Consider the following 22496-nt stretch of genomic DNA (forward strand, 5'->3'; position numbering starts at 1 on the left):
GAAATAGAAAATTCGGGAACATGTAACTTTGCCAGTTTTGACAAGATTCTGGGGTATTTTTTTCAGTGTCCAGTTTAGACAGGTTTCGCTGTACATGACATCAAAGTGGCTAAATATGTTTATATTCACTTGCGGTATGTTTGTCTTGCCTTACAAATACCTGTACATTGTGTTTGTAAGGTGTGATGTAATTTGTGTTCCTTCTTTGGGGAACACAGGGAAAATGCACAGCATTTCAGTCAATCATTTTCAGTCATGCTATGTGATGTTATGCATTTAAGAGGTTTGTTGTTTTGTGTAACAAGTATAAACTTGTTGAGTGTTTCGATATTTTGTTTATTTGGATTGTAAGTTATGAATATACATGTAGTAAAGAGCAAGAAATAGTAATTGTGTATGAATGAATGTTTAACAACACTCCAGCACAAAAATACATCAGCCAATGACACCTCCATAAAATCCATTTAGGGGGCCTCAGTGACATGTAAAAGGAAGTAAATAATTTTATTTACGGTTATATGGCATCGGACATATGGTTAACAATACAGATATTGAGAGAGGAAACCCACTGTCGCCACTTCATAAGCTACTCTTTTTTTTCAATTAGCAGCAAGGCATTTTTTATATGCACCATCCCACATACAGGATAGTACATACCATGGCTTTTGTTAAACCAGTTGTGGAACACTGGCTGGAACGAGAAGTAGCCCAACGGGCCCACCAATGGGGATCGATCCCAAACCAACCATGCATCAAGTGAGCCACTTAGTTGTCTGTGTTGGGTTTGTTTTTTGCCAAATGCCCATTCGATGGTATTGTGCAGAGATACAGTCTTCCGATCGCAGATATAGGTTTTGTCGTTAAGATTAATTGTAATGAACCAGTCTCGGCAGTCCTCCTGCAGACAGGCCATGATGTATAGTCATGGGGATTGACCTTGTTAAAATATCCCTTTAATACTGCCTTGTGCAGAAATATGATTTGTAATATTTTTTATTGCAGACAGTTTATCATTCAAGCTACAGATTTTCAAAGCTATTTTAGCGCAATGATATAGTAAAGCCTTTGTAGGCTATGACATCACTAAAACACATGCCATAGCCTACGACCAGTCTTGATTAAAATCACTACCAGCATGTACAAGTGGTATTGGTTCAATTAACTACACTCGTTTGATGCGCGGTCAGTGTGGAACCCATCCCTGTTGGTGGGCCGATCGGGCTATTTCTCGTTCAAGCCAGTGCACCACGACTGGTATATGAAAGGCTGTGGTATGTGCTATCCTGTCTGTGGGATGGTGTATATAAAAGATCCTTTGCTGCTAATTGAAAAGAGTAGCCAATGAAGTGGTGATAGCGGGTTTCCTTTCTCAGTATCTGTGTGGCCCGTAACCATATGTCCGACGCCATATAACCGTAAATAAAATGTGTTGAGTGCATTGTTAAATAAAACATTTCCTTCCTTCAATTAACTAATTTTCCAATCTAATTAGAATCAGCTCCACTGGCTTATACTAAGACTCAGTGGAGCTGATTTTAATCACATTGAGCCTACGACGGTTTTACCATATCATAGCTTCAAAAATATGGGCCCAGATTGATTAGTCAGGACTTTAGTAAAGTCCTGAGATAATGAGATTGAACATTTCTGCTGTTACTCTGAAATATTTCATCTGAAATTTGGTGAGATTAAGTGAGATTAAATAATAGTTCACCAATAACTTGTTTGAAATTTAGTGACAATAGATGTTATATAGGTCGGTGGACATGTTGTTATCAAACACAAATACACATGTACTTAAAATGTTGCAGGACTTCAGTTGTACGAAAAGCATTGCTGTTGTGATTCACATTTATGACAATTTAACAAACCTTGTTCATTTACATACAATATTTTGCTGTAAAATGTTATTGGAATTGGTATGGGTTTAAAAGTTAAAGGGACATTCCCGAGTTTGCTGCATTGTAAGATGTTTCCGACTAATAAAATATTTCTACGATTAAACTTACATATTAAATATATTTTCTTGTTTAGAATATCAGTGTCTGTATATTCAATGTGTTTCTGGTCGTTTTAATATTTGCAAGATGCCCAAACTGGATTCTGTCTTCAAATAATTTCGTACGTACGAAAAAATTGTTTTTAGGAAATAAAATGAAATTTAACCTAGTACAAATATTAGAACGACCAGAAACAAGTTTAATATACAGCCACTAATATTTTATGCAGAAAAATATATTTGATATGTAATTACATTCGTTAAAAAGTCTCTGTTAGTTGATAACATCTTAAACATTGCAGCAAACTCAGGAATGTCCCTTTAATGTTTTTACAAACGTTTTAACATAATTCAGTATAGTGTTACGTCGTGCCAATTTATCAGTTTCTTTTCGACACAAACGGATGATAGTATCGGCAGTGGTAAGATAAGGTATGAACGTGTGCACGTTTCTCACATTTAAATTACTTAGTATGGGTGACTGCATTGTAATTTACATTATTTAGTATTATATGGTTGTTTTATTCAAATATTGATACCCACTTTTGTGAATGCAATATTCACCCAAATACACAGTCAATGTGCTATTAATACGAGGAATAAAAGTTTTAACATTGATTTGTTTTATTTGTTTTACACATTACCCATGTATTTTTATTATTATACATCACAGAAACTGGCAGATAAGGATCAGTGTTGGTCCACATTTGAATTTTGTCACAACTGGAAATCACCATTGCACCAAGAAATGGGTTTTAACAGCCATTTGTAATAATTTGTCATGCTGCCTTATTTGATCAGTTTGTGATGGTACCCACCGACAAATTTGGTCTTTGCACATTTGGCTTGAATTTAAAAGGCTGGGAACATGTCCATTCATCTTCTGTATTGGTTTTCTACAAGTCATAGAATCTGTACAGGGTCAAATAAATGTGCCTGCAAATTCACGTCTCACACCAACTACTATCCTGACAACAATCAAGGATCATGGATTTCAATACACTGCTAAAATGCAAAAACAATTCTCATAATTTCCAAGATGCGCTTGGAAGTCTTCAGTGTAGTTCAATTAAAGTTCACTAGTGTTTAAGCACTGGATTTTTCAACATTATAGTCTGGTGTGGAGGGTGGGAGTGGGGCTTGTGCCCTCCAATTGAGGACCTTTCAGACTTGTCATCAAATTTTATATTAACCTAAATCAAAACAAGTTTTTGAATCTTCATGTACCTAAAAACTTTCTGCTGTATGACGGGATAAGAAACCAGTTTTTGCCAGGAAAGACAAGTGATTACTTGCTCTCCTCCATACTCACCTCAGGGGTGGGAATTCTCCTCGCATCAGCTGTTTTCCTCTCACGGAACATTGCGTTTCCTTGCATTTTAATCGTCCTTTCCTCCAAAATGTGTCAGATGGCACAGATTTTAACCTAGGAATTTCCAAGAATTTCCTGAACCTCTCTCGATTTCCTGTAGTTTACAGTTCACCAATTCCCACCAGTCACCTGCACATATTTTTAGGACACTTGCAGATTGATAGCCTTACAATAAAACTTCTAGCAGATTATAATTGAAACCTTGCAATACTGCTCATGATTTCAGAAAGTGTTCTTCAGCTCACCTCGATTTTGTTCCAAGGCAAGGACTGACCGACTGAGTTACATTGATTTACCCCTCAAAGATACTAACCATAAAGAGATTCAAACGTAAGCCAGCCTTCAAAAGAAAAGGAGACTATTCCAGCTTTTGGAAAAAAGAAAGAAATGTTTTATTTAATGATGCACTCGACACATTGTATTTAAGGTTATATGGCGTCAGATTTATGGTTAAGGACCACAGATACTGAGAGGAAACCTGCTGTCACCACTTCATGGGCTACTCTTTTCAATTAGCAGCTAGGGATCTTTTATATGCACCATCCTACAGACCTGGTAGTACATATCACAGCCTTTGATATACCAGTCGTGGTGCACTGGCTGGAACGAGAAATAGCCCAATGGGCCCACCGATGAGGATAGATCCCAGATCGAGTGAACACTTTACCAGTGGCTACATCCTGCCCCTCCAGCTTTTGGTGTAATTTTGTTATTGGATTTAATCAAGCAATATGTTTTCTGTCATTTGTGGCTTGATTTTGGCTTCCAGTTGTAAATGTAATCAGTCTATGTGTAAGTGTGCACTGAATACCAAATAAAAAATACCCAGCATCACTCTTTTGTGCCATCACATTTTTCTGTACTCTGCATAACAAACAAATTAATATTTTTAAACATTTTATTAAATACTTTATATAAATTAATAACCAGCTTTCAAAGAAAGATCTATACTATGAATTCATTAATAATAATAATAATAATAATTTATACGGACGGTGTGAATACTGACTGGAATATTAGGAAGGTTTCTTATCACAAACAATTTTAAAGCAAGGCAAATCTCAAAGGAGATGTCTTGGAATTTAATTTTAAACATCTTCCTCTACTAGTTTCTGGATACCACCCTAGATATTCATATTAGAATTAAACATGGAAGAAAAGTTGACGGACAGATGTTGAGCAAACCAGTACCAAAAAAGCCCAGCTGACAAATGTCACAGAACTAAAAAATTACAAACTTTTACATGCTGTAATCTGACCCACTGTTTTAGCAATTAAATAGATCTTGTAATGAGTGTTTTCTTGTTTTATTAAATAGATCTTGTAATGAATATTTTCTTGTTTTATTAAATAGATCTTGTAATGAATATTTTCTTGGTTTTTTTTTTAATTTAAAATTTGTTTATACTGACACAAGGGTGAAAATAATCGGACAGTATGGTTGGAAAAAAATAGGGTAACTATATAATTATATTTTAAGGGTAGTCCATTGACAAAGTTTTAATACTTCTCATTCTCAATCTATTTTATGAAAAACAGCAAGTTAACTCTAAAAACCTTTGCAGTCTTAAAATGAAATGTTAGTGTCAAAGTCAAACAAAAATATACTTGCCTAAAAGATATTTTACATACTTTTGGGTGACTGAGATAAGCCATACATGCTTCTTTTATCAAATATAATAGGCCACACGTTTGTTACATAAAATATAATAGGCCTCACACATTCTATTACAAAATATAACCTTTTCAGGTATTCAGTGTTCAGTCTCAATGTGATAAATGTAATTTAGTATGTTGAAGTTGTCAGATTACTTAGAACTATTTGCTTTAGTGTTAAATATCCATAAATAGGCTTGTATTACAAACAAATAACTTCATGTATATTAATTTTGTCATTCAAATACTGAGATTAGTTTCAGGAAGACATTACAATACAGGAAGAGGTAGAAGGATTCACTTCTGCATTATAAATACTGCAATGTAAATTTCCAAAATTAACATGCTAATGTATTTATGAACAAAAATTCAGACTTGTGAATGATGCTAATTATAAATTAATGTCCAATCATCTTACTATACTAATACTTTTATCACATTTTAATTTTAGCTTCTGTACATTTCTTAAAACTGAAATCCCAAATGCACAAATTAGGGTAAAGAAATATTTCCAACAACTAAGTCATACATATATATATTAGTACAGCATGAAAAATCACAACACTTTTTTTTAAAGAATTTTCAATGGGAAACACAGAACACAAAGGTTTGATTTAAACTTTCAAATGTCAACTTGAAGGAAGAGAACACAGTTTGCTATTTGCCGATGTCGCTGATGCCTTAGACCTGCAGCAGGAGAGCCACACCCCCGAGAATCCACTTGCTAGCCTTCTCCTTCGTCTTCAGGTTGAAGGTCCACACGAACGTTGGCCCTCTGGACTTAGTCTTGTACACGGGACACTCGTAGATGTTTCTCGAGTCGATCCGGTCGACGGGGATGGCCTTGATGAACATGACGGGCATAGCCGGGGCAAGCTCCTTCAGCCTCGACTCGGCGATCATCCCGGTCTGCGTGTCCCACCGGGCTCCCTCCATGAACAGCCCGTGCACATACGCGCCTTCCCTCGGCGGGCCCGCCATGTCCTCACGCGTCTTCTTCGTGACGTCGCACTGCAGGAACATGCGGTCGAGGGGCCACTCATTCTTGCGGGCCATCTGCTGCATGATGGCCGTCAGGAAGGACTGCGGGTTGAAGAAGCCTCCCAGCCAGACGGCCGACGGCAGCTGGAAGTCAGTCGTCCACGTCTCCAGCTCCTTCACCCTCTGCAGCAGGTCGGGGTACCAAATGCCGAGAGAGTGCAGGGACGCGTACGCACGGTTCGTCCAGTTCAAGGGCACTGTGTCCAGGAAGAGACTGTTGCCGAGCTCTTCCATGTCAGCAGTAATTGTTAGCTCACCCTGTGTGAAGAGAAAATAAAGTTCATATTAGTTATTGCTTACATTCACACATATGATAAATTCATACATCAATTAAAATATTCAAAAAAATTATTTTCCCACTTGTATGTTTATGCCAAATTTTATAGTCCCAAACTGCACACAATATGTAGTCCAATACCTAGGCATTAAAAAATCAAGACTTTGAGAACAGCACTGTTCTGATATTGTAATTTAAATGAATGTTTGAAACGTTACATCCATTGTGCACTCATACATTTAGAACTTTGTAATTATGATTATACAGTAGCGAGAAAATGCTCCACTTGTTCAATGATGTATTAAGATAATAAAACGATGTTGTGACAATCTCATAAAAACTCAATTCTGACTAAATTGTCAGCACACTTTTATCTGAGGTTGCCAAATGCATGATTTACTTCACACAAAAATCACTGCCATATTTCTAGGCAGATGGGGTGAAGCCATTAAATATTTGTCAGCGATTAATGAAAACAAAATTACATATCAAGTAATGGTAAAGCAATAACTTTTATTTTAATGTGGCACCATCTCTTTAAAGATGAAAGGGGTTACGAAAACAAAATCTAGATATATTAATACTGTGGTCAGATACTGAAATTGGCCTAGGTTTGGAGTTGCAGCTCCCATTCAGAATGCAAGTAAAGCTCAAAACATATCTTTAGCTTTAAATGAAGAATATGGAACATGTTGGATAAACAGCTGAAAACCAGGAAACACTGTACAGACAATTAAAAATCTGGAATTCCCCATAAATCCGGAAAACGTTAATCTCTGAAAAAGAGAAATGAAGGAAAAAGTCCAGTGGATGAATTTACCTTTAATCCAAGGTCCAGCTCTTTGAGTGAACGTCTGATCTCATTGGTGAGCGTGTTCATGCGCTCACACTCCTGGAAGGCGACCACGACATACGGGGTTCTCTCCTCCACGGGCACCTTGCCCATCATCTCTATCATGTTGAACTCGTCAGGCAGTTTCTCCATGATCTCGTCCAGGATGTTCTTCATCTACAAGGGGGAAAGTTAATAGCAAAATATTTAACACACCAGAATTTCTTCCACCAGCAACACTAGCACACTACTACCACTGCCAAGTTAATTGTAAAAACTTCAGTTTTATATCGAAGTCTCCAGATATGAAAATCTTTGGGAGATTCTAGCACTACACACAAACTGTTCCTGTCCTTGTTCTTTGATGAAAAGGTCACTTTTTTAAGACCCTGCAGGATTTTTTGTCCCATGTCATTTTCAATTCTGATGTTATCTACAATTACTTTTTTGGCAAAAAACCAGACAGTTCAAACATGTGTCTTTGGTTCTTAGGCCTCCTCAGGGCAGGGTGTAGGTTAGTGGTAAAATGCTCTCCTGATGCATAGCTGATCTAGGATCAATCCCCGTCAATGGCCCATTAGGCTATATCTCATTCCAGCCAGTGAACCAAGACTGACATATGGAAAAGACCATGGTATGTGTTATCCTGTCAATGGGATGGTGCATATTAATGATCCCTTGCTACTAATGGAAAACATTTAACAGGTTTCCTATCTAAGACTTTATAGCAGAATTACCAAATGTTTGACATCCAATAGCTGATGATAAATAAATCAATGTGCTCTAGTGGGGTTGCTAAACAAAACATTAACTTTTAACTTCGGAGCCTCCTTATTTTTTGTGGTGATTGTAGAAGCTCTGTGGTGAATTCAAAGCAAAATATTATCTTCAAAATAAAAGACTGAGAATGTATCTTAATCCAAATTTGATGAACAATTAATGTTAATTATTTTGGGAATATACTTTAATCCATATTTGATGAACAATTAATGTTAATTATTTTGGGAAGGTACTTTAATCAAAATCTGATGAACAGTTAATTAATTTGGGAATGTACTTTAATCCAAATTTGAGGAACAATTAATGTTAATTTTAGTTGAAAAAAGATTATACTAAATATTAACAACATATAAAGAACATTCTTTGATGATCCTATGAACAGAATGACACTCCATATACTGGTTGTTAGGTGTCCGTGTGGACAAGAGGAATCTAGAACCCAACCAACCTTCTCTTCTCGACTGATTCCTGCTCCAGTGCCAGCCGACGCGTCACGGGGCTGCATTTCAAAAACAGTTCGGAACAGATTCTCCGAAGTCGTTGTCAAGAACTCAATCTCAGCATTTGGGTGGAGGCCGTACAAGTAGGGACTCTCTGGTGGTAGACATTCATCAATGTAGTTGTGGTAGCCCTTGTAGTCAGAGTTCGGGGGCAGAGGAAAGCCAGGAGCGAGGTTTAATTCTCCATCAAGCTGAAAGTAATAACAAAAAAATCATTTCGGTGCTTTCAATAAATGCCGTAGAAACCAGAATCTGCATATTTCTTAATGAAACACACTGTTATTACACTCAAATTTAAATATCATAAAATCGATGAGGTGAAGTTACTAAGTTTAACATGCATTTACAAAATACAATTAAATAATACACATAAATGTGTTAATAATATTTCACATTTATTTTACGGACATTGCCCAATTTCAGTGACAGAGTAAATCCGTTCTGAAAATCTTATACATCATGTGAGGACTTTCATACTGCAATTGACATCAGTAAATCAGTAAAACTGACCACGCCCAATTTGTAGTCATTGGATTAATGTTTTTGAAAATGAAATTGGATGTAGGACATTTATATATCAGGAGAATTAACTTGAGCTGAAAGTGAGAAAATATGTGAATTAACTGGGTTGCTTTCTTTTTGTATTAACCAACCGTATATGGATGCAAAATGAAAAAAAAGAGTAAATTAACTGAGTTGCTTTCTGTTGTATTAGCCAACCCATATATGGATGCAAAAAAAACATCATTAAAAAAAAAAAAAATCTAACAAAAACTTTTGTTCAAATTCTTGTGTATGTTCCTTACCAAATATGAAGAAATTATAAACTATTAACCAATCATATATGGATGCAAAATGATGAATTTTTTTTAAATAATAATAATAATCTCAAACAAAAACTTTGTTCAAATTCATATGCATGTTTAACCAAATATAAAGAAACCATAAACTTGTGCTTTTCTTTTTTTTCTTTTTTCTTTTGTCTCAGACTTGTAGTCTTACCATATCTGGGTGCATGTACACCTCGAGGTAAGTTCTGCAGAGGCGTCGATCCCAGTCGTCGGTGATGTGCCCACCGTACATGATCTCTCCGAACAGGTAGCGCAGGTCCTCCCACGGCACCTTGGGGTTGGCCTCCAGGTAGTTGTACAGCACATTCACGCTGATGGAGAGGTCGCCCGTGTTGTACGGGTACACCCGGTTCCAGCCCTGGGGGCCGAACTTACGCCGCTCGCACACCACCGCGTGGAAGTAGCAGAGAGCAAAGAGGATGGCCTTGAACTCAGTCTCACGTGCACACATTTCCAACGTATCCTGGGTGAAGTTATCAAGAGCTTTGTGCAGATTTGCATGCATGCCGGTGGGCGGCTCATTTGTTATCTTGATAGCTGTCTCCAGGATGCCTTGGGGGATTATGTGCGACTCCGGGGTACCAGAGGGTTCGGCACTGACAAACACCCGGTAGCTTTCGTTTGCATCACTGCTGTACTGTTCCAGTTTCTTCTCCAAACTCGGAAGCCATTTTGCTACAAGGTGGACATTCTGAAACAAAATTACTAAAGATATACTTGACATTTATATCACATGTCAGATATACTATGTAAAAAAAAAAAACAATAACAAAAACACTGAAGATATTCTAGATATATGAAGTAAAAACCTAACCAAAATATAACAACTAAAGATATACTTGATAATAATATCGTATATCAGATATATAATGTTAACACTTATTTTAGATATAATTTTAGATATAAAGCTGTGAAAATTTGCTTTGAATTTTGGTTTATTTTGTGATTTCTTGCCTGTTATATAACACGGCCTAATTTGTACAGACACAGATACCGACAGACAATTATGAAAGTATAAAAGTCGAACCTGTAGGACCACCCAGTGGCCCTCCTTTGCAGCGATATCCATGGCCTGCTCAGCGACGATTTCTTGACCTTGTCCCAGTGAAATGTTGTGGAAGTTCTTGCACTCATCAGTGAATGACAGTTTCTTGCCAAGGGCTTCCACATCTTTGAGAGGATCGACTCCCGGAGAGAGGATGAAGAATATCGGAATACCTGGACCAGATTCTTCAAATGACTTGGCAAACTCTACCGCTCGGCCTTCAACGTACTTCGTTCCAAGCTTCTCCTCAATGAAGTTTCTGAACACAAAGTGACAAGTACTTATACATACAATATTCAATACACAAAGACTACTAATAATTATCAATACCTTACACTTTGAAACTAAGTAGGCATCATATTCAAACACTGATATGAAAAAGAATTACAAATGATCTCAGTGATTTTGAAAGAAGTAAGTCTAATCTCCAAATAGTTCATTATACAAGAAGTTTGTTTTATTTAATGACACCACCAGAGCACATTGATTTATTAATCACTGGCTATTGGATGTCAAACATGTGGTCATTTTGACAGTCATATAGAGGAAACCCGCAACATTTTTCCATTAGTATCAAGGGATCTTTTATATGCACCATCCCACAGACAGGATAGCATATACCACTGTCTTTGATATACCAGTCGTGATGCACTGGCTGGAATGAGAAAAAAACCAATCAGTTGAATGGAACCACCGAGGTGGTTCAATCCTGCAACCCAAGCACGAGCACTCAACTGAACGAGCTAAATCCAGCCCCTGCTGCTGATGTAAGTCAGTTGCCCATGAGCCTCAAATTTTGATATTTTTGTTACCTCACAGCATAGGTCATTCTGTCAGGACGTAATGCTCTCATCATGCAGAGTTTCTGCAGAGCAGATTTGTTCTTCCATTCCTGGGGGAATTTTTCCTTTTCTGGACATTCACTCTCAACAAACTTCTTCCACCTCTTGGCTGATCCCTCAATATCCCGATCCAAGTTTCGGAACTCATCCATGTTTGCCAAGTTCTGTTTGCAATACAACAAAATGTCATTTTATTTCTTTCATTTCAAGATGAAGGTTACCTCCATAATAATATGGGTTACTTTCATCTACTTTACTATATATACTTTGTGTCTTCAATAACCAACAGCACTGCAAGCACTGCAACATGTTTTACAAACTACCACTCTAAAGGTTCTCAATTTTCACCCAATATATCAATTCTGATCATCATGTCTTTCGAGTCATTAATAATGTGAGATGTAGATTTTTGTTTTACAAGGGTTAACCGTTTTGGTTCGAGACTATCAAGTGGAAGGGAGGTGGAGTAGAAGTCTGTTTTTATTTAGAGCAGGCTCACTATAGAACAGGATCATTTTATTTTACGGGTGTTACCATGTACAGAAATGCTAATATTAAAAGATAAAAACATTTAACAGTTAACATTAGCTATGGTTCTGCCTAAATAATAGTAACAGCACTTGACACCCCCCTCAAAAAAAAAATTAAAATTAAAAAAGAAAGAAAAAAGAATCTTTGAAAAGTAAATGTAATAATCACAGGTGCTTCAATACTATCGCCAATAAATTTGTAATAATTTCTAAATACAAAAGTTATCAGTCATTTGCTGTTTTAAACAATAACACACACCACAAAGTCCAACACACTCAATGCCACCAAGTCTTCAATAGAATACTATTTCTACTCAGACCTGGATACACCTTATTTGGGGTTACAGAATGACCATACCATTTCTACACAGCAACATCTTAAGTCAGTTCTACTTCATAGTGTTTTATCTGCAGTTTTCAAAGAAAAATACATCAGTGTATATTTCTTCTTTGACCTGCTGTCAGAGACCCTATTCAGTGTTGTGAGCCACATGTTGTACAATCACACTGTCAGTAGCTGAGTCTTACCTTGATTCCTCCCCAGGAAAAGTTGCTCAAGAAATCCACTGGTGTTGTTACATTTGCTGCTGAAGGGAAACGGAGCAGGAAATCCAGTTCCACTGGATTCAGCTCGTTGTTCTTCAGCAAAATCTAAATGGAAGGGGAAAATCTCTTACAGACAACGTATTAATGTTGATAAAACAATCATCAAATTGTACATAGAAACAAAGATACAATTCTGACCATAGCCATTTGAACAATATGTACTATAAGTGACAAGTGATGTTTCTATACCATTGGTACATAGTTTGTAAGAAAAAATCAACATAAAACTTAAAGGTAGAGTAAACTCAAACAAGAGATTTATGTGTTGGGAAGATGCATACCCGAACCACCAACACATACTGACACTTTAACAAACGAAAAACGCGTAATTTTAGTTAATAAAAAAACATGATTATTCCTGCTAACTGGGGACACCCATTTTGTTTCCTTTTTATGACGTCCGGTGGTATAGCTTGGGGCGAAGTGACGTCAGCTCTGTCCATCTGCTCTATGCACAGTGTAAACAAACGCTCTAATTTACGACAAGGTGCTTCACTTTCATCAACCTGACTTGTAAAACAACATAAATGACTTGATAGTATAATAAACTATTTAACTAAATATATTTCAATTTGCATCAATAGAACGAAATGGAGTTATAGTATTTATCTTTTTTTTAAATCCAAAGAAAAAATGCATATTATTAGGCCTATTGGTATGCTACGTTCAAGCAAAAATGACCACCCACGATACCCAAGTGATAATTTTCTTTTCTTTGGGACTAAATAATTGGTAAGTTTTGTGATTTTAGATGGGAAAGTCTACTTAATCAAGGGTTTTACAGAATTACTTACAGTAATAAAGCAGGACGGCTGATCGATTACGATTAGCGGGGTGTCCGTTCGGTTAACACACAATACCCTGTGATCTTAATAAAAAAAACACGTCTTTTTAATGTGTCTAGACACAGTGTCTGGGGACAGTCTAAATATACACCTGCCAATCAGGAACCACAGGTACAGGCCACGGAAAGAAAAGACCAGTTAACTAAAAAAACCACTGATTATTATTTCAGTATGTGGGTTAATTTATGTACAAACCATAATACAGTTATTTCAACACTTTGACAATGGTGGTTTATTTTGTATTAAACATAAATATATAATTGTTGCTGGCTTACTAGGATGACTATTATTACAGAATATTGCGATGCATCCGCAAAAATCAGGTATGTTTTGTTTCTTCAGTTCGAAGACTACTTCCTGACGTGACACGTTAGGTATTACGTAACCACCGCCTCGCCAGAGGGCGTATTCACTGGGATGATACAAAATGACCTGCGCCCATTATATATAATAGCCATCACATTTAACCGTTTTATTAATTAACTATACGATTATACTTGTTGATATTAAGCAATAATGTGCATTATATATTGTTGAATATGCATACCAGGTCAAATGCCTTGATTGTCCCTTTCTTTATTATCACCATAAAAACATAACATGGTATGGATTTTGTTTTCTACAATTTTCTCCCACAAAAAATGTGTTTTGTTTTGTTTTGTTTACGACACCACTAGAGCACATTGATTTGTTAATCATCGGCTATTGGATGTCAAACATTTGGTAATATTGACATAGTTTTAAATAGGTAACCCACTCAATTTTTCCATTAGTAGCAAGGGATCTTTTATATGCACCATCCCACAGACATGATAGCACATACCACGGCCTTTGATATACCAGTCATGGTGCACTGGATCCCACAAAAAGTAAGCAATTTTTGTTTTTAACCATTAATCTAGTACAATACAAAATTAAAATGCATTAAAATGTTATGTACAACTATTTTGTGTAACTTCCTATTTTGGTTATACTTACTGTGAAAGCCATCTGTGTAGTGAAAATAAGTTTATCTTTCTCGAACAAGCCTCTGGTTGTGTAGACATAGACTGAGAAGCTAATGCAATCAATAAGATTGACAACTCGCTGTTTCACCTCCTCAGCCGGGTCAGCTCGATCGATAGCCTTGTTGAACACCACACTGAAAGCCTAAAATACAAGAAGAAAACACCATCAGAATACTGACAGGACAGGTGAAATATGATCAAGATTTTGAAATGGAAATTAAAATAAGATCAAAATAAAGCAATTTACAGCCATTTCATAAACAATTATTGTGGAGGTGTAATACGACCATGCTCATTTTTATTATCTCACTAACCACAAACAGCAATTGACCTCTTTCCTGGGTACAAAGCCCAGATAGCTGTTGTATGTATCCAGAGCATGTATGTGATTGAACTTCAAGTGGATTTCTTACACACCCGCTGGTGAGAACATTATTCGTTTTTTTTTTTATAACACATATACGTGCAATAACATTTTACAGACATACGACTGGCTGCACCTAGGTGATGACCAGGACCTGAAATTTACTTGTCTGTAATGCACAAGTTAATTTTAAGTGCTAGGGCCGTACATAGGTTTTAGCTGGAAAAGGCGTTTAAATTTATTTTAAAACTCTTTTCAAAAGATATGTAAGAAATAGAATGCTACATTCGTGTCCGTTAAGATCCCATTTATCTTACAACTCATTGTTTAGAAACGTATCTGTTGCTCGCTGGATACGTTTTTAAACAACTTATTATAAGATAAACGGTATCTAATGGCCGTTCATGTAGTATTCTCAATATCAACACAGAAATAAATAACAAGCGAAACCCACCTTCAGTGAGAACTGATACATTGGGTTGATCTTGTGCAGATCGTTCATGATAAAGTACAGGAGGGATGCCCGCGAAGCCGCCGGACGGTAGTTCTCGCGGGCAGTGTTGATGTCCACCTCCGTCTGCTTTGCCTGTTCGGCCTTGACCTCGATCTCTGCAGCGGTCCTCTTGGTGGTCTCCAGGTTCTCCACGAGCGCGTAGTCGCCCAGGAAGTTGCCCTCGGCAGCCGACAGTCGTGCCAGGAGGTTGTCCTCCAACTCCTTGAGCGTGATCTTGAACTCATTCTGCTGGCGGGTCAGGTCGCTCTTCATCTTCTCCAGGTCGGGTCTCTCCTTGCTGACCACCTCTCCGAGGAGCTGGTCCTCCAGCCCGTCCCGCGTCACCGTGAAGTTGATCAGCGTCGTCTGGGCCTGCATCTCGGGCTTGTAGTGGGGGTTGGCCAGCTTCGTCTGCAGGATGAGGCGGAAGTCCTTGTGGTACTCGACCTCCTTGTCGCCCATCTTGATGGCACGTCCCTTCTTGATGGTGTTCCGTCCCATCACGTGGTCCAGCACAGGATCCATGTCCTCGCCCATGTTCTCTATCAGCACTGTGTCACCAGACTGGATGGCGTTCTCTATTGCATCCAGGTATCCCTTCTGTCCAAGACGCACAACCTTCAGGTCGGTCCCGAACTTGCTTTTGATCCACTTGATGCCTTGCAGCTGGGGATCAATCATCAAGGGCCAACGCTCGCTGTTGGTGAGGATGGTGGCATTCTCGGTGGACATCCTGTCTCCTGGTAGACCTTCATTGTTCCATGTTGCCACGACCGCGTCATCAATGAGAAGAGTCAGCGGATCGAGACCTTCCGATATTGCAATTGGATGCTTCAAGCCTTTGAGGTATGGCAACCAGTGTTGCTCCATCAGGTCGATACGATACTGCTTCGTGAAGCACCCAACATAGGACACAAACGCCGTGATCATCAAAACATCACCAGCCAAGGACTTTTCTTGAAAGCGGAAGTTGTCGATGGCTTCTGCCCATCTGACATTCTCAGATGCTAATCCGCCCACCAAGCGGTTAGCGAGTTCGATAGTTTTGGCAGTTGTCTCAGCCTCCTGTTGACAACGTAATTTCTCTGATGTGGCTTTCTCGAATTCCGCTTGACATTTAGCCAGTGTAGCCTCAAGATCAGCAACCTTTGCTTTGATGCCACGTAACTTTTCTCTAGCAGCAGCCAGCTCATCGGTGGCTGCTTTAAGGGCTAGTCTCTTGGGCTCTACAGTACAGTACACTTTGTAGTATCCTACAATGTTCACTGTCCATGAACACAAACCAGCGGCAGCAATTGATTTGTTACGGATGAAGTCTGGATCAAATTCTGGATCATCAAGATACGGCTGGATGGCTTTTAGAACAGGCTCAGCTATGCTGTCTTTGTCATAATTGATCAAGTTGTCCAGAAACTGGTCGATCTGAAGATAAAATAACATGAAGAGGTTAACTAGTGCAGTATGCAGTATGAAGTGATCTTGGTAGGCGAACCTTAAAAGCCAACATTTGAAAGCTTGGCTACCATATATCATGGGGACGATTGAACCTCTGGATTTAAAGGGTTTCACTATATATGTAAATGATTGGTACCTTTCCCAAAAATACAACACGGTGACTCTCATTTAACATGACACATTGAACATGTAGGGATGAACTTACGACTCCTGTTTTTCTGAAATGCAGGTGCTTAAGCATTGTAAATGTGTGTAGTTACATGCATGCAAGACAAAAATAGGCTTTGCATATTCGACCCAAAATATTTTACTTATTTACATAAAGTTATCATATTTGTTACATATTATCTTCAATACAAAATGGATTTAGACTGAAACAGTATGAAGTAAAATCAGTTCATTACAATTTACTATTCAACAACATACCTTGCTCATAATAGTTGCTTTTGCTGCTTTCCAGCTTCGGTCTTTTGGTATTTTGTTACCTGGAGCCAACAGAACCATGACTGCAGCTGTTACATTAGACACAGCCGGAGGTGGAGTACCAAAGGATTTCAACTCTGTCAAGTTACCCTGATGGAAAATTTATAAGTTTATATAATGTGTATTGCAACAAGCATTCTTAGACTAACCCATGTCCCCTACCAGGTCTAGGGTTTCTCCCAGAGGGTAAAATGGGTATGGTGCCATACCCAAATTTTTAAGCAGTTGACCTATTGACAAAATTAATGACTCTTATCATTACTGTATGGTTTTCTTAACCATAACCCTAAATCTAACCCATTTTCTTTCTGGGGAGGACCCCCATACCTCCTATTCATTAAGCACATACATTGTAAATATTCAATTTCATAGCACCATACCCCAACATTTTGTTCTGGTAGAAACACTGCAGGTCCAATAAATTTTCATATCTCCTAAGATAAGGACAGTAACTCTGTCAAAAATGGCAAATCCCCTTGTAAGTCAAATTTGATATGTAACTCTACATGATAGAGCTAATAATAAACATAATGATACACAAAATTTCAGATAATTATCATAAGGCACTGCAAAAACAAAAAGTCTGGAAAACTATTGGATGGAGACAAAATCTATAGCCCCCTCCAATTTCATTTTAAATGCTTTCCCAAAGTAGCAAATGACCTTAAAAAACACAAAAATAACAATTATATTTAAATTTATAAAATTTATGCTGATGTTTAAATGGGAGTTATTTTAAAATTAGTTCCAACATATTCCTGCAAATAAACCGAATGTAGTTTGTGCCTATTTATACCCAAATATATGATTGAATGTTATGAATGTAAAGACAATCTTGTTGATGTTTACATAAAAGCTAAAATTAAATCAGCTTCAACATAATATTCCTGTATATAATGTCTCTGGGAATTGAAAATTTGCTTAACCCATTAACAGGTTATGCAAAAATAAATCCAGGTAACCCATTTCCTTTATGTGTAACCCTTTATGTCTATGTAAATGATGTCCTAAATTTGATGTGAAAACCTAAATATTGGTTACGCAAAATGATATTTGTTTTAATGACATGCAAACCAAAATGATTGTCCTCGCAATTTTCAGGGGCCTGCCTGTAGACACACTAATCATCGGCTACTGTATATCAAACATTTGGTAATTTTGACATTTAGTCTTAGAGAAAAACCCCACTACATTTTCCCATTAATAGTAAGGGATCTTTTAGATGCACCATCCCACAGAGAGGATAGCACATACCATAGCCTTTGATATACCAGTCGTGGTGCACTGGCTGGGAGGAGAAATAGCCAAATGGGCCCACCGACGGGGATCGATCCGAAACCAACCACACAACAAGCGAGCACTGAGCTATGCCCAGCCCCCAATGTTATGAATGCAATGACAACCTTGTTGAGTGTGTTGAGGGCATCCTCGGCTGCTTTCAGTGCTGGTTCTGCCTTAGCCAAATCGATCTCACAATCCCGCTGCTTCTTCTCCACTTCGATGGTGATCTGCGACACCTTGATTTCTTCTGCATCAGCAATGGCCTTCTCCTTGCCAACCTTCTCCGTTTCTGCTCCGACAATCTGAATCAGTTTGTTAGCATCCTCATTCTTCTGTGCCAGTTCAACCTCTTGAGATGCCAGTTTCGATTTCAAGTCATCTACCTGGGTTTGAAAAGTAGAATGATGTAATTTTAAAAAATTAAAACAAAAAAAAAGAAACAATCAGAAAGAACCAAATTAGACCCTCAGGGAATATTTTCAAAAATTAAATTTTCAACAGTTGTTAACCTTCTGACTATTGCAGGTAAATTAACATGACTTTTTCAATTTTTTGTCTAATTTTAATAAATATTAACTGATCTAAAATGAAATAAAAATTTGAAAAATCCAATGAAAATAATACTTACCGATTCAAATATGAACTTTATTTTATGTATTTATAAAACATTTAAGTGAATATATGTGAGTGAAAATTATAAACTTGTACCCACTCAATGTGGGTTTTTAAAAAAATTAATCCAGTAGTCTAAAGGTTAATCAACTGAAAATTGATTAATTACTATTACTTAGCATTTTAAAATTGTATTATAATCTCTGAAAATTGTACAGTAAATCACAACATGACACTGATCAAAAGGTTTTCTGACACTGTAAACAAGGCCAAGAAATATTAATTTATCAGATAGTCATTTAAAAATAAAAGCTGAAGTGATCTTTCAAAGGCTGAAAATTGCATACCATAATTGAAATAATTGTAATTTTAAAGTATTGCACATTAAAATGGCTTTATATACACATGAAAAAAAGGAGCTGAAATCATATCAACAGCTAAAAAATCACATTCCTGAATATTGCAATTGCCCTCAATTAGTAAGATTCTTAACATTGCCAAAATTAATAAATATTTCCAAATCTAGTACAGTCAAATCCGCTTATTTGGATGTGCCTCGTGCAACAAAATTATATTCAAATAAGCGGCATATTCAATAAACCGAAGGTACAATTTCGACATACGATATACCCAATTAAGACCTCTTGTTGATTTATGCAAACCCTAATTACGATTCTCCCAATTTGGGCCTCATGACATGTGGCATTTTCGTCAGTATTCTGTGTTAATAAAATACCGATTCCAAGTTCCATATTGTGACTCTGTTATCATTATCAAGTTTGTCTATAAACCTGATAAATACAAGAGGCAACAGTTAATGCCGTTTGTACACCTAGAAGTAGAAGTGACTAAACATCTAATGACCCAGATAAAACCACCGGAAGCTCAATTAGACTGGCCACAGTCAAATAATTAAAAGGCCGTTATTAACTTCTTGATAATTAAACGGCCGTTATTAACTTCTTTGTACATTTGTAAATCAAATGCAACAAGACCCCACCCCCACCACCCAATATAATCTTGAATAAGTAGTCATTTCCATGTTCTGTATTTTACCAGGACGTCTATCTGACTATTATCTGTGTGCATTTGTAACTGATTTGACAGGTAAACTAGACTGGCCAAAGTCAAATAAGTGAAAGGCCATTATTCAATGTAACAGAAGGAAAAACACAAACACAAACGCTAATATTGGGCCCGATATTGGACGACGGAAAACCATTCTGACAAGGCCTTCTCCACATTGGCTGCTTTTCCCGTTCTCTGTCTTTTTCGTTCTGGGTTAGCATTGGCGAGATACTGGGCACATATCTCGTATTTCTGAGCCAAAGATAAATCGTTTCGTTTCCGTTTATTTGCCATGTTGACATTGTGAAGAAAAAAAAGTTCTTGTCAATATTTATAGCCAAAAGATGATTAATCCAACTTGCTAAGAAAATCTCCTACAACTTACCTTTTGTCGGCATTTAACAATTTAAACAGTAATCACCATAATCGGTCACCCCAAATGGGGCCTCGCATTGTGAGCTGCAGAGGAAAAATCACGTGATCAAAAGATCCACTAAAAATAACACTAGTAGCAAATGGCTTTTGTTTGTTACTGTCACCGACAATTCATAGAGAAAAATATCTGACAAGTGTTTATTTATGGTTTAAACATACACTGCTTCAAAAGTGGCCGACATGAGATTAAGGGATGCCTGCTTACGAAACGCACATGGCCGCCAACAAGGTGGGAATGACCAACTTTGATCCTTGATTGTCCTGCATTGTCTCGGCCATTGGGTCACATTTGAGATGAATCTCAGAGTTCATGGATTAATTACGATGTAATTAGGAAATGTATTGATTAATAACGAGTCATCCGAAATAATTTAAGAAACAAGAAAACAAGTTTGTTGTAAGTCTTTTCTCTTTTTTTAACAATGAAATTAAATAAAATTAAAAGTATTCATTTCTGCATGTACGATAGTATGGTATTACGTACGATCATAAATTTTTACAAAAACACATCAAGTAACACAAACTTTCCTATGTTTTACATGTAATTGCCATTCGGCAAGGATAATTTTATATTCAAATATCCGAAAACACGTTAAAAAACACATCCAATTAACCGTTGGATTTTGTATTGTTATAATGGCAAATGGTTCCGTGCAGGACAAACATATTCAAATATCCGAAATATACAATAATCCGACATCCAATTAAGTGGATTTGACTGTATTTGTTGCAAATGATATTACCTCTCCTGAAAAAAAAAATCAACTCCAACGTATGGCCATATACATGTATGAGTAATAAATTAGGAAGTTCATTCAGATACAAACCTGTGATGCTGTGCTTCTCAGCTTTTCCAGACCATTTTCCAAACGAATAATCTTTGCTTGTAGGTCAGCATTCTTGGTTTTTAGAAGGTTTTGATACAGAGCAATCTGTTCCAGGAAACTTTTTGGTGTGGTGTAGTTGTACCGCTTCTCATTCTGCAGAAACTGCACACTGATTTCATTCACAGATTTGTGTACAAAGGCCATAAAAATTGAAATGGATTCCCTTGTATTAGCCTGTAAAACAATTTCAAATATATATATTTATATATATGTGGTAACAAAAACATATTTATTATTTATCAGACATGTTTTCAAATTTTGTTCTCTCTAATATAATAATATATATAATGGGTTTTTTTTGGTTTTTTGGGGGTTTTTTTCAAATATGTCACAATTTGTATATTTTAAAGACAAATACTGAGTTTCAGTATCCATCTGAGTACATGTAAAACCAGGTAAGGTGTGGTTCATAAAAATTACCAATATGCCTGTCCAAATTCACCACATATAATTTAACTATTAAACAAAAAGAGTTAATAGTCATTCATATCTAAGGCGTGAGTCATGCCCAAGCGCACCTTACTTTTATCATGTGAACATTTTTTATCATCCACCTAAAATATGGTAATAGTACATCCGCTGGTTGTTTGAATAGAAGCTGGCTTAACACTAGCCAGCCTCAATGTTCGATACATCCCCAGGGATATACCGGACGCACAAAACTTGCGTATAGGACGCACTAAAACTTAACTGGACCCGCAAAAACAGAGATACTGCGTCCCGTGGGACGCATAAAATATCTGACATTTTCAGTAACCCTGTCCACTATCAAAGACCGATCATTCTGTGTAACACACTATTTCTTTTCTACCTATAAACTGCGTATTCAAATGGGGATTCCCCACATCGAAAACAAAAAGTTTTAATCTCTGGGAACACTGCGTCTTTATCCTTTGCTGCTCTTAATCGGGTAAAGTTAGTAATTTCCGGAAAGAGACCGCGGATTTGCGATCATTCAGAACTTCTCGTCAACAGGCCGAACACAATCGGAAATTCCCGGGCGAATAAAACAAATTGGTTAAATGTTCTGATTTGCATTAACAAACAAGTAGCACGATTCATAAACAACGCATGGTATTGTGAGTGTCATTTAGTTTGCAGGAAATAGTTCAAATAATTATACAGATCAAAGTGAAATGTTGATTTTGAAAGAATAAACAATGAATACAGACATTGATTTCCCGAAAGGAAAAACAACAACACAGCTTGTTAAATTTACTTTAATGAAACATATA

General features: G+C 37.1%; 1 protein-coding gene across 1 annotated transcript in view; it reads right to left on the reverse strand.

Moving 5' to 3' along the window:
* Positions 1-4255: 4255 nt before the first annotated feature.
* Positions 4256-22496, reverse strand: part of LOC121379117 (dynein beta chain, ciliary-like) — a 63257-nt gene continuing 45016 nt past the window's right edge. Inside the window, exons 40-51 of the mRNA XM_041507593.1 lie at positions 21202-21435; positions 18382-18642; positions 16922-17068; positions 15002-16462; positions 14155-14325; positions 12254-12376; positions 11166-11359; positions 10336-10612; positions 9460-9999; positions 8406-8648; positions 7166-7354; positions 4256-6326 (exon numbers count right to left, since the gene is read on the reverse strand). Coding sequence (XP_041363527.1) covers positions 5709-6326; positions 7166-7354; positions 8406-8648; positions 9460-9999; positions 10336-10612; positions 11166-11359; positions 12254-12376; positions 14155-14325; positions 15002-16462; positions 16922-17068; positions 18382-18642; positions 21202-21435 — 4458 coding nt within the window. The 3' untranslated portion in view covers positions 4256-5708. The remainder of the gene's footprint in view (positions 6327-7165; positions 7355-8405; positions 8649-9459; positions 10000-10335; positions 10613-11165; positions 11360-12253; positions 12377-14154; positions 14326-15001; positions 16463-16921; positions 17069-18381; positions 18643-21201; positions 21436-22496) is intronic.

The sequence above is a fragment of the Gigantopelta aegis genome, chromosome 8, assembly GCF_016097555.1.
Source record: "Gigantopelta aegis isolate Gae_Host chromosome 8, Gae_host_genome, whole genome shotgun sequence".
NCBI classification, from domain to species: domain Eukaryota; kingdom Metazoa; phylum Mollusca; class Gastropoda; order Neomphalida; family Peltospiridae; genus Gigantopelta; species Gigantopelta aegis.